Source organism: Solenopsis invicta, chromosome 3 (genome assembly GCF_016802725.1).
Source record: "Solenopsis invicta isolate M01_SB chromosome 3, UNIL_Sinv_3.0, whole genome shotgun sequence".
NCBI classification, from domain to species: Eukaryota; Metazoa; Arthropoda; class Insecta; order Hymenoptera; family Formicidae; genus Solenopsis; species Solenopsis invicta.
Genome location: NC_052666.1, coordinates 11,592,732 through 11,606,317, shown reverse-complemented (window position 1 = coordinate 11,606,317; position 13,586 = coordinate 11,592,732). Strand labels below are relative to the sequence as shown.

At 46.1% G+C, this 13,586-nt stretch overlaps 1 protein-coding gene across 1 annotated transcript; it reads right to left on the bottom strand.

Moving 5' to 3' along the window:
- Positions 1 to 4,840: 4,840 nt before the first annotated feature.
- On the bottom strand, positions 4,841 to 5,344 carry LOC113005120. Its single transcript, XM_026140219.1, has one exon. It carries the CDS (start codon positions 5,342 to 5,344, stop codon positions 4,841 to 4,843), a length of 504 nt encoding a protein of 167 aa, XP_025996004.1.
- Positions 5,345 to 13,586: the final 8,242 nt, after the last annotated feature.

The window sequence follows — 13,586 nt, the reverse complement described above, 5'->3', positions numbered from 1 at the left end:
TTAATTTACCTGATGTGTTAAAACTTGCTTGATTATCTGGGTAGTGACCACTACATGGTAGGCAATCGACTAAACGTACACGATTATAATTGTTATTTCTATCACCATTGTTATTATTTATTATTTTGTGGGAAGAAGGAGAATAGAACAGACGCCCGTACAGAGGGCGTCAGGCTAGAACGAGTTACTGATGAATAACAGAACAGACCGGTGAGAGAGAGAGAGAGAGACGCTCGCGTATCCGAATCGCTGAAAACACGCTTTTTCCTGAAAATATATCTGTTGTTAGATACTCAACCCTTTTCTCTTTCTGAGTTTACCTTACTTACAACCATTATCCCTACAATATTGGGGGCTTGTCAGCCGGGATTTGCACTCAGGAAAGAAAGCGGTGAGTACAACAATGCCAGAAACGTCGAAAAATTTCGAGGTTAGATTGACGGTGCTATCGACAAGAGTGAAAGTGCTTTCCGAGAAAGACGATTAAGACGCTACGACGATGGAAAGACTTGAACAGATTAAGGTCATAGCCAACAACTTGAAGATGAGCTCGACGAAAGCGGTAAGAGCACTACACAAGTTAATTTTTGAGCATGAGGGAGATCGCAGCAACCGGAAGCGATTGCGCGAGTTCGCCGGTTTCGCGTTTGCTAGCGGATCGGACAAATATAAGAGTGAGTTGGCGGATACAAACCTCGGATGGGGAGATCTGGTAGCAATCTGCAATATTCTAACGATTGATTACGCAGGGACGAAGCGAGAATTGAGCCAGCGAATCTGCGAATACCTAATGGATCTCAACTCACTAGACAAAGCGAACGAAGATAGAATGGACGCTGAAGAGAACGTTACAGAAGACAACAATGAACTTGACGGTGAAGACGACGAAGAGGAAGTAGAGGAAGCTTACGACGAAGAAGATGAAAATGAAGCAAATGACGAGAATAATGACGATGCTGCGGAAAATAGACAAGCAGGTAGGAATAAAAAGACGACAAAAAATAAATTTTCTATGACATTCAGGGATGTAGAGGATTCAATCCGACCATTTAGTGGAGATGAGAAATATTCAGTGGAAAGATGGATCTTGGATTTTGAGGAGACAGCGGAACTTTTTGAATGGACGGACATACAAAAAAGGATTTTTGCCAAAAAATCATTACGAGGCCTGGTGAAACTATTCATTCAAAGCGAACGAGGACTAAACACATAGAAAAAACTGAAAAAATCACTCGAAGATGAATTTAGCGATAAAATGAACAGTGGTGAACTGCACAGACAGGTGGAAAAAAGGAAGATAAAGAAAGATGAATTAGTATTAGCATAGTTTTTAGCCATGAAAAAAATAGCCGCCAGAGGTGAGATTGAAAAAGAAGCACTATTTCAGTATACAATAGACAGCATTGACGATCAGTTAACAAATAAAAGCATACTATACGGAGCAAGAAACAAAAAAGAATTTAAAGACAAATTGAAAATATTTAAGAAGATAAGAACGAAGAATGCAGCCACGAATAAATCAACCACAGTAAAGAAGATTACGAAACTAAAAGAAGAAACGCGATGTTTCAATTGCGACGATTTAGGACACAAGTCGACAACGTGCGAAAACAAAAATAAAGGCACCAAGTGCTTCAAGTGCAACGAATTTAGTCACAAATCATTTGACTGCAAGAAAGAAAAGCCAAAAAAGATGAAGGAAGACAACAATGAAGACACAAGGAAAATAGAAACAATAAATAGCCTGAGTGCTCCCAAAGGAATGCACAGGACAATAGAAATAAAAAATAAGAAGTTCAGAGCATTAATTGACACCGGAAATCAGCTTAATATTTTAAATCAAAGCTCGCATAAAAAGATAGGGTCACTGAAATTATCAAATTCAACACTATGCTTCTGGATTTGGTGGAAGCAGAGTAGCACCAATAGCACATTTTGAAGATGTTATTTCAATTGATGACGAACAGTTCCAATCAACGATCTATGTAATGAATGACGACGCTATGACGATGGAAGCTGTCATAGAAAACGAACTGTTATCACAAGCCAAAGTGACCATAAGTCAAGAAAACATCATTATTAATAGAATATTTGAAGAAAATAATATCCTTTCTCCAAATTACGTTGTCGAATTAGACTCACCTACCGTTGAACATACAGTCTGCAAAAAAAAGCAAAAGGAAGTTCAAGATTTATTAGACAATTATACACCAAGGAAGATTAAAGAATCTTCCTTAAAGAATGATATTGAAGTGAGCATCACAATAAGTAAAAATCAAAAAATATTCACACGACCACGACACCTACTGTTCCATGAGAGGAAGATCGTAACTGAACAAGTGGAAGAATGGATTCACGAAGGGATAGTTGAACCGTGCTCCTCAGAATACGCCAATCCGGTTGTAGTTACCAAGAAAAAAGATGGATCATCAAGAATTTGTATTGATTACAGGGCAATCAACAAAATAATAATAAAAAATCGTTACCCTCTGCCCCTTATAGAAGACATTGTTGATCAACTACAGGATGCCAATGTTTACTACTTGCTGGATTTGAAGAATGGATTCTTCCACGTGCCCGTGAACAAGGATTCCCAAAAATATACCGCATTCGTGACACACGGAGGACAGTATCAATTTTGGAAAGTGCCATTCAGCCTTTGTAACTCTCCAGCTGTCTTCCAGCGATTCATCAACAAGATCTTTAGTGACATGACGACAAAAGGAATTATATTGCCGTACATCGACAACCTGATAATACCGGCAAAAACAAAGAAGATGCCATAGAAAAACTGAAGCTAGTATTGAAGAGAGCAGAAGAATACGGACTAGAGATCAATAAGAAGAAATGCCAACTACTTAAACGACGCATTGACTTTTTAGGTCATGTTATTGAGGAGGGAAAATTATTTCCTTTGACGGAAAAAACAAGAACAGTCTTAAATTTTGCGGAGCCCAAGACCACCAAACAAATACAAAGTTTTCTTGGATTCAACGGATATTTCCGGAAGTTTATCTCACAATATTCTACAACCGCAAAACCTCTGAGCGATTTGTTAAAGAAGAAACAAAATAATATTCTATTTAACTTATTCATTTTATGAATTGACAAATTGAATGTGAGTTTCGGTTGCCATGAGAATACATTAACAGAGTTTATATTTTAAATCATGAAGAGAGGAAAGGCTGAGACTTTGATTTGCATAAATTTACAGTAGTTCAAAATTTTAAATTTAATAAGTAATTAATTAGAGGTAAATCGGTTGAGTCGAACGACTTCCGTCCAAATGCCTTTTGGGAGGATAAAAATTCATTTTGGAAAATTTAAGAGACACTGGTTATAGAAAAGGCGAGTCGAAGAGTCGCGTTAGCGAATCTTCTTTGACGCTGCAGGACAGGTGGTAAGAAAGAAGACGTCGAGGAGTCGCGTTAACGAATCTTCTTCGACGCTCGGGGACTGACTGACTGACTGACTTAGCGTTTATTATTATTCTAGGGCGTAGCCCTCTAAGAATAAAATACAGAAAAATAACTTCAAGATAGAGTACAATGTAGGTAACAAAAATAAACAAAATGAAAAGAAAAGAAAAAACAATAAAAGTAAAGGTATAAATAAACTTAAAATAAACAAAACTTAAAGTAAAGATATAAAAGTAAAAATATGAAATAAAATAAAATAACAAACTTAAGGAAATTGCACTTACAAATGGTAGCATCTTTACGCAAGGACGGAAGAAAAACGCAATAAAAATAAGAGCATAAGAAGAGAACTAAAAATAAAGTAGAAAATAGAAATAGTAGAGTTGAGCGCAAAGGAAAGGAAGAGGAAGTCAGATAAGGTGAGCATGAGGAGTAGTGCGAGAGATTGGAGTATGAGCACGGCAGGGTGGGCCCATAGTAGGAAGAACATCAGAATTTGATGTCGCTCCGCGTAAGGTAGAAAGAATGAATGAATGAATGAATGAATAAACATTTATTTTGTCCTAGGGCGAGCCCTCTAAGGACTCTCTGAAGTACATACAGTAGAGCATAAAGAATAACAATATCACTTATAAACTAAGATCTAACTAAGTTGCAGGAGAGTAGTAAGCAACAAAAGAAGAAGATAGAAGAAGAAGAAAATAAACTATAATAAACAAAACAAAAGAAATAAAATAACATTAGTAGTAAAAATATTAGCGCTGAGTAACGTTGATGGACGCTATGTGTGAGCCGAGGGGTGAGGCATCGCAGCAGGGCCGCGGCTATTCAGGTAGTCGAAGAGCAAGCGCTTAAAGGCGCTAGTTGAGGCGGCCTCCCTGACGGCAGGTGGGAGATTATTCCATAGGGAGCACGCAGTCGAATGAAAGGAACGTTGGTAGGTGGAGGTGCGGCAGAAAGAGATTGCGAGATCGAGGGAAGAGGAGGCAGAGGAGCGCAGGTGTGAGAGAGGACGGTGCTGAGGACGGAAGATAGGAGACGAATTGAGGATGATAGAAAATAGGAGGCAACATGTGAGGTACTCTCTCCTGTCGTCAGAGCTGAGCCACCCTAGCTTCTCGTAAAACCCCGAAATGTGCTCATCCCTGCAAAGATTGAAAATAAACCGCACGCATGAGTTCATTAGGCGTCTTAGCTTTAATTTTTGTTGCCCCGTCAAGTCAGTGAAGAGGGCCGCACAGTAGTCAAAGACGGGGAAGATGAGAGCCGTGACGAGCTGAGTACGAAGGCGCAAGGAGAGGCAGTTGGAGGAAGCCTTTAGCCGCCAAAGGATTCCGTTGATGCGGCTCGAAGTACTTGCTCCGACCAACTAAGAGAGCTGGATAGGCAGATGCCAAAGTTTGTGACCTTGTCGGTTAATTCTAAATTAATGTACCGTTGAGGTGAAGTTGGATGCTAGAGGAGGGAATGCTGTTGATGAATTTAGAGGACTCCAGGAGCATGAATTTAGTTTTACGAGCGTTAAGGATGAGGGAGTTGTTCTGAGCCCAGGACTCGATTGCGGCAATGTCCGCTCTGACCTTGGCCAGAGCGGCGTCAATGTCAGCAGGTGGAAAGTGAATATAAATTTGCAGGTCATCTGCGTACAGGATGTGGCTGCAATGACTTAGAATGGAACTGAGGTCGTTGAGGAAAAGTAAAAAAAGCAGAGGTCCGAGAACCGAGACCCCAGCAACAACAGGCATCCAAGACGAGAAGGAACCGTCCGGGCCACGCACGCGCTGGTGACGCCCCGTAAGGTAGGACCGCACCCATTGGCAGGTGGAGGGAGACAGGCGGAAAGAGCGCAGCTTACGAAGAAGAAGATCGTGGGAGACCGTATCAAAGGCCTTGGTAAAGTCAAACAGGACGAGCAAGGTGACCATCCTTTTATCGATGGTCAGTTTCACATCGTCTAGCAGCTTCAGGAGAGCCGTCTGTGAGCTGTGCCCCCTTCGAAAGCCAGTTTGGAGAGGATCGAGAAGGTTGTAGGTCAGTAGGTGAGAGGAGAGTTGCTCGAAGGCAACAGGCTCGAGGATTTTAGACAGAAAGCAAAGCAAGAATATAGGGCGGAAGTGGGAATGTTCGGTGGGATCTTTGGATTTAGGAAGTGGGATAACATGAGAGTTTCCAGGAGGAGGGAAAAGAAGAAGTGGTGAAAGACCGGTTGAGAATATCGAGGATGAGAAAAAAAATAAACGGAAGACACATTAAGATGAAGCGACGGTTGATGTCGTCGGGTCCAGAGGAGTTGGAGGTGCTGCGGCGTAGAGCACGCAGCAAAGCATCGGGTGTAATATGAAGGAAATAAAAGGTGGAAGGATCGGTTAGGAGCGAGGAGGAGACAGAAAGGCAGGGGAGAGGAGAGAGAGAGTGGAGTGGATCAGGAGGAGAGATATCAAGAGAGCCGGGCGGAAGGATAGAAGGATCGGGCAAGGCGAGGCTAGCTGAGGAGAAGAAGGTGTTCAGGATTTCTGGGGAGAAATTTAGATGTGGACACGGGGTCCCAGCATTAGCGAGGCCCAGAGAGCGCAGGTCAGACCACAGTCGAGCGGCGCAAGAGGTCGAGCCAAGCCTTTTGGTAAGATAGCTGTTTTTGGCGGACTTTATAGCGGACTTGGCTTGGTTGCGCAGCATGCTGAAAGTCTCCCCCCTCGAGGGGGGTGGAGAAAGAGGTGGAGAAAAAAAGAGTTAAGAGTGAAGAAGAAGTGAGGTCAGACCCCACCGCTGATGACTGAAGAGAAGGTTCTTAAACGATACTAGGGAATACGTCTCTTCAATGTGTGGCTGGAGAGCGTTCCACATAGTGCAGCCGGAGAGGAGGAATGAATGTGGAGGTGCGACAGGACGGAATTGCCAAGTCCCAGGGAGAAGGAGGGGAGCGGAGAAGGGAGAGAGACCTAGGAGCAGGCTGGAGATTGTGAGCCAGGAAGGGAGGAGAGCCGGAATGGATAATGGAGAAGATCAGGCAGCAGGTCAAGTATTCTCTCCGGTCATCGGCGGACAACCAGCCCAAACGCTCGTACCAGGGGGACACATGTTTGTCCCGGCAAAGATCAAAGATGTAGCGCACGCAGGCATTCATTAAACGCTTAAGCTTGAGCCTCTGTTGACCCATCAAGTCGGTGAAAACCGCGACACAGTAATCGAAGACCGGAAAGGCAAGTGATCTGATAAGTTGCACTCTCAGAGGCAGCGCAAGGCCGTTTTTAAAATGGTTCAAACGCCAGAGGATCCCACTGACCTGACTGGAAGTGGAACGGATTTAATGAGCCCAGCTCAAATTGTTGGTCAAGAGTAACCCCAAGTTGCGGACATTGTCAGTAAATTGAATACGCGTGTGATTCACGAACAAGTCTATGCTAGACGTAGGGATCGAATTGACAAACCTGGCACTGCCCATGAGAAGTGCCTTGGTCTTATCGGCATTAAGCTTAAGCAGATTGCACGCCGCCCATCGCTCGACCGCCGCGATGTCTTCGTTGACAAGGGCAACTGCATTAGGGAGATCATGAGGAGGGAAGCGGAGATAAATTTGGAGATCATCGGCATAGAACAGGTGGTGACAGTGCCTGAGCGAGTGCCTGAGGTCGTTGACGAAGATGGAATAGAGTAGGGGTCCCAGGACGGAGCCCTGAGGAACTCCGGCAGGGACAGGCAACGCAGATGAAAGAGAGCCGTCAGGCTCTTTAACGCATTGGCGTCTGTCAGAGAGGTAAGATCGAAACCAGGTAAGAGCGGACGACGAGATCTTGACGCTGCTAAGCTTCTCAAGGAGAAGCACATGGGAGACTGAGTCGAAAGCTTTGGAAAAGTCAAACATGACTAAAAGAGTGATCATACGTCTGTCTATGGTCAATCTCACATCATCAACCAGCTTGATAAGGGCGGTTTGCATACTGTAACCCTTCCGGAAGCCGGTCTGGAAAGGATTAAGGATGTTGTGGTGAGAAATGTGAACGACCAGGCTGTCGTAGGCAATTCGCTCAAGCACCTTGGAGAAAAAGCAGAGGAGAGAGATAGGACGAAAGTCAGACGGGGCGGAAGGATTACAGGTTTTGGGGAGAGGGATGACATGTGAGATTTTTCCCAAGAAGAGGGAAAGGTGGAGGAATTAAAGGAGAAGTTGAAGAGGTCTAGGCTAACAGGAAAGATGACAGGGAGACAGAGGAGAATAATATGGCGGTTTAAGCTATCGGGACCGTGTGAATCGGAGGACCTTGCTCTGAGGGTTTTGAGTAGGGTTTCAGGAAGGACGTAGGGAAAGTAGAAGGTAGAACGGTCGGAGACAGAGGACGGAGACATGATAAGAGAAGGAGGTGGATGGAGAAGGAGACGAAGGAGAAAGAGATGAAAGAGATGAGTGAGAGAGATGAACAGTGGTAAAGAACGAGTTGAGGTCTCCCAGAGAGAGATTGAGGTGAAGGTTAGAAGAGCGATTCTTGGCGAGGTCAAGCGAACGCAGCTCCAACCACAGTCTTGTTGGGCATAATTTAGGACCAAGTCTTTTGCGCAAGTAGTTATTTTTTGACCAGGCGCGATTTTACCAAGAAGAGAGACCGGAACCTTTTCCACTGATCAGGGGAGGAGTGTAGGAGGAAAGATCTTCTGGCGGCGTCACGTTCTCGGAGAAGAGACTTGACTTGGTGGTTCAGCTAAGGAGCAGGGGGCTTGTTTGCCACGAATGTTTTGTGAGGCAGGTGGATGGTTAATGAGTTATTGATAAAAGAGCAAAGCAAGTCGACCTTACGTTCCAGGCAGCTAGCAGAGTTAACAGCAGGCCAATCTTGAGAGAGAAGGGAGGAAAGAAAGTCGTCTGAATTGAATTGAGAATAATCTCTAATTCGGATCACGCGAGGTGGAACTCTATAGACAGTAAAGTCCAGAGTGACTTCAATGAGATCGTGGTTTGAAAGAAAAGGGATTGGAAACTGCTGAAAACTCTTTACTAAATTTTTATCGTTTACTAGACAGTGGTCGATTCTAGAGTGTGACGAGGAAGTGTGGTGGGTGTCAGAAAAAGGAACTATATGGAGATTATTGGAGGAGCTGAAGTCGAGAAGAAAATCAGAGTCATAAGAAGGACGATTGAGGTCAATATTGAAATCCCCGATAATAATGGCAACTGTAAAGGAGAGATAGAGTCTTTCGAAATCGGATTAGAAGATAGATAAGTGTCCAAGCTTTGGAGGTCGGTAAACTATGGCAAGCAGGAAAGGGCAGCAGCGAAGAGGAAAGATACGGAGGATTAAATATTCCGGCAGAGCACTATAGAGCGTCTGCGATGAAGCGAGGATCCCAGCGCCAATGCCGCGACGCATGAATACCCCAACACCTCCTCCCCCCTTGCCCTCCCTGTCTCTGCAGATTATGTAATAACCTGGAAGCTGGACAAAACTATCAGGCGCGTGTGCCTTCAACCAGGTTTCGGAGAGAGCAATAAGGTCGTAATCACCTCGACCGAAAAAATCGGCGAATTCAGAGAAGTGGGGGAGGAGGGATTGGCAGTTAACATGGCACACGCGCAGGGGTCCCAATCGTCCGGAGAGAAGGGGAGCCGAGCCTCATTTAGTGCGCTTTGAAGGAGTCTTGGGAATAGCTCCACGACTTATGTCACGGCACACCTTTGCACGATTCGCGGGAGCGCCAGCGACATCGGCAGCATCAGCCGTCCCCGTCCGGAGAGGAGCGGCCGCGAGGCCGCGCGCCGAATTGCGAAGGTCACGCGATGACCCACCGGAGGACGATGAGGGTAGAGGGGCGCCGGCAATAAGTGCGGAAAGGTGATCGCTACCCCATAGTCTGATAGGCAAAGTGTCGAGGTGTCGCTTAACAAAAACACGTCTGTTGCGTATCCAAGCACAGTGCAGACGACCCGCGCCAACCGCACCTCTCGCGGCCGCGAAAATCTCGCGAGTAAAGGAGGGGAGACGCTCATTGATATCAATGGTCCCAGGGAGAAGACCGGGAACCGACGAGCCGTCGATTTTTCCGTGAGAGCGTTTGCCTGCAAGAATCCGGTCGCGGACCTCGCGCGAAAGCCTGACCACGAGCGGACGAGGGCGGTCCCCCTTGGCAGGGATGCGAAAACAACCCACGATATGCTCGAGGCCGACCTCGACGCCGAGAGCAATATTGCTGAGAATAATTTTGAGGTTCTCGGAGGGGGTTTCAATCACCCCAAATAGGAGCTCGGAGCTCCTACTGACTTGCTCAAGGGCATCGAGGCGGGACTCGAGCCTTCGCACATCAGCATTAGCGGCGGTGGTCACGGGACGCGCCTCGAGCGCGGCGACGCGAGCGTCGATATTCACCTGTTGTTGCCGCAGCTCAGCAAGTGAGGATGTGACTGCTTCTGAGGTGGCAGACATCTTAGTCTCGAGGGCAGCAAGCTGGGGACCGATCGAAGAGAGATCCTGCAATTGAGATTTGATGGTTGGTAGATCTCGTAGCTAAGTCTCGATGACGGTCATCTTTGCAAGAAATGAGGCAACTATAGCACCCAGAGGGTCAACCTCCGACGAGCTCCGGGCAGCGACGTCCTCGGAAGGGACCGAGCAATCCGCAGGCAGGGCAAAACCGATAGAAGGCCTTAAGAGACTTTGTCCTTTGCAGGCAGGACAGGAAAGAACCGCCGGCGCGGTGCCGCTTGTCGACCCGGCAAGCGTGACCACGCATTCTTCGTGATAAAAATGCTTTCCAGTGCGCTCGCATTGAAGCGCGTCTGCAGCAGAGATGAACCTCCGACAGATACCGCAAGCGTGTGTCATGTTTGGACAGTCGATTCGGAGCAGCCAATCAGGGCAAGGACAGTCGTGGATGCGTGTCGGAACGCAGAGTCGGAGAGAGGTCCCAGCCGCAGTAGTTTCGGAATGCCGCCTCACAGAGCGGTCCCAGCCACAGTTTCGGAACGGCAGACGGACCAGCCCGCAGCGCAAGTGCAGAGTGACAGAATGCCAGCTTAGAAGGAGTGGTTAGGACGCCGAAAGCAGCACGTCAAACCGCAAAAAGGAAGCGGTGGCGGCCCGGATGCACTCACCACGAGAGCAGGAGTCAAGCAGAGGAGGCCTTGACCAAGTAAACTGCAACAGCCAGCCCCGCAGGGCAAAAGGCGGCTAAAAAGAGGCGAGAAAATAGCGGAGCAGAAGCAAAGCGTTATCACAGGTACGCACGTGATCAAAGAGGAGAGAGAGAGAGAGAGAGAGATAGAAACGAGTGAGGCCACACTCAAGCTAATGCTTGGTATGGTTCAACCCTCTGAGTCTCTGATAGGAGGGAGAGAGAAGGGATGGTAGAGAAGGAAAAGGCATGAGACAGGGGCTATCCAGAAGATCAACGTCTTTGCTTGGGATAAAACCTACCCGTCGGTGCGATCGTACTTGAAGGTCTGTGTTTTAGCGGTCGCCGGGCAGCGAATCTTGCTGAACCAACAAGACCGATCTGATCTTCGGAGCTCCGATTTCCCTCCTTATATAGGCAAGGATATGGGCAAAAAGTGTTGCGGTACGATTCCTCAGGTTCGCGGAAAATTCGGAGTAATAGTTTTTTGTAACGCATAGTCCTTAGGGGCCCGCACCGCTCCGCGATCGCGCCGCTCGCGCCAATAGTTTGCACGATGACGCGGAGATCGTACGCGCGACGTTTCTACATGGTCGCAAGAACTGCGCGACGCGGGGCTCTCATAGGGCCGTACTATGATTTTTCCCGATTTTGCGCATTGTACTGGTAGGAGAATTTTATTAGAAGTGTATCGATAGCGAATTATAAGGTCCGCGTGGATTTGGATTTTATTTAATTGGTCGGAGGGTGGTACTGAATTTGATTTGCTATTGTTAGACAAGTCTAAAAAGGATGGCGCGAGAAAATAAAATATTTTATCCGCCAGACGTAACAATATTGTTTCTGTTACGTCTGGCGCCCAAAAAATTTCTCCCTTTTTCCGCACCATCCGTTACAATATTTTATATTTTTCAAAAACGAATTTAAGATCAATTATAATGTGAAATTAAAGTCTAAAAACGAAATTAACATATCAGTATTTCTAAATCAAAATTTATATACATACTCGAAACTGTAACGGTTATTTATAATTTTCTTAAGCTTTTCTCACTATGATTGTGACGATGCACCCCGTAAAACGTATCGTCCCAGCGAACATCAGCCAGAAAAGGCTGCCGGGCCATAACCGGGGACACTGCGGGTGTCCATTTTTAATTGCTTCTAACAGAAATATCGCCTGGCGGCAGTCACCGCCAGAACAGACGCGCCGAGCCATTGCACGCGCTGAGTTGGCGCGTACGCGCACTCGAAAGACACGCGGTCTTCCTTATTCCCACGACTCCTGTGTCAAGCACCAAAAAATAACGGAGGCGAACAGAGTCGCCAGGTATAAATAGGGCCGTTGCTCAGAGAAATGGCGATTCCGTCACCAACCAGCATCTCTAAATCGATTCGCTGCGCCAGTGACATTCCATTCCCGAAGTCGGAACAACGAAGTGTGTTTGGTCGCGGCGAGAGAATACTTCGCATCCAACACCGATCCGCTCTGAAAACACAGCCACCTGGAGACCGAAAATCCGCTCGCAGCCAAGAGTCTTGTCTCGCAGCTGGGTTTCCCGGCCACCCGGAAACAAACCACCTCATATACCTCGCGACATCCACCACACCGCGATCGCCGTGTTTGGGGTCCCGGGTCAAGGTTCTTGACAGGGTGTTGCGCTTCCAGCCCTACCTTCCGCCGTAGCGTTTGAGAAATCGTCCCGCCCGCACGACCTAGGCTACCCCGCGGATCGTACAATAAGCCACGCCGACCACGCCGCGAACGTAACACGCGGACTGTAGACTGCGCCCGCACTCGCACAAGCCGCGCTTATATACAGGGTGTCCCAGACCATCCATCTCACCTGATTTTTTTGTAAACGCGACATTTTAAAGAAAAATGTTTCAGACAAAAGTTTTGTGACTTCAAGGAGGACATAAGATGGTGTCATTGGTTTGACTTTGGATAGTCGTTTGAAAATCACGTGAAGGTCACCTTTAATTTCTTAAATGGAAACCTCCATTTTTCAATGCATGTTCTTGTACTTCGAAAGCTTTCCAAAACGCTATAATAAAACATTTTTTTAATCAGTATTTTTCGAGTTATAAGGGTTGAAAGTTACGGTAGCGCCGGCATTACCCAAGGTGTACCGCGTGTTTGTGTGCGTATTTGTTTGTGTGTTTGTGTGTGTGAATGCGTATGTGTCAATAGAGATAAGGACCTCAAGGTTCGACATTCCCGTAGTATTTATTGACTCCAAACTCTCTCTACTGTACGCGCGCGCGCGCGCGCATGTATGTATGTGTGCGTATGCGTGTGCGCGCGCGCGCGCGCGCGCGCGTGTGTGTGTGTGTGTGTGTGTGTGTGTGTATGGCTGATGTTATTAGGCCTGGTGTTCGAAATGTCCACTGTTTGCTTCAATGCAAGCAAGTACTCTTTTCTCGAAATTATTTCTTGCATGAAGAATTTCATCAACATGCAGAAAACGAATAGCAAGACGTATTCTACGAATCATATCATGTCTTGTCGTAGGTCGTTCGCGGTATACTAAATCTTTTAGTCTTCCCCACAAATAGTAATCGAGAACAGTGAGGTCTGGTGATCGTGGGGGCCAATGATGTGGGCCATATTTGCCTATCCATTTATCTGGAAACATTTTGTTCAACCGTTCACGGGCAACTCTAGATGTATACGCTGGACATCTATCTAGCTGGAAAAACATGTTTAGGCCCAATTGTAGATCAATATTTTCAAGCAAGGGCGGAAGATCATTTTCAAGGAAATTGGCATATCAAATACCGTTTAGGTTCACTTCAAAGATATGCGGTCCAACGACATGTTTTCCAATAATTTCGCACCAAACATTGACTTTCCGAACATGTTAATGGTCAATTTCTCGGAACTAATGAGGATTTTCTTGTGCCCAATATCGACAATTCTGTGTATTTACAGAGCCGTCACTTGAAAATGTGCATTCATCAGAAAATAAAATTTTCTGATGAAAGTTGCGCGATTGTTGACGAATCCAATTGCAAAATTCGAATCTGTATCTAAAATTGTCATTTGTCAATGCTTGGTGAAGAGACATT

Excerpts from the sequence above, each read along its gene's own strand:
- LOC113005120 (XM_026140219.1), bottom strand. The coding sequence starts at position 5,344 with ATGGTCACCTTGCTCGTCCTGTTTGACTTTACCAAGGCCTTTGATACG.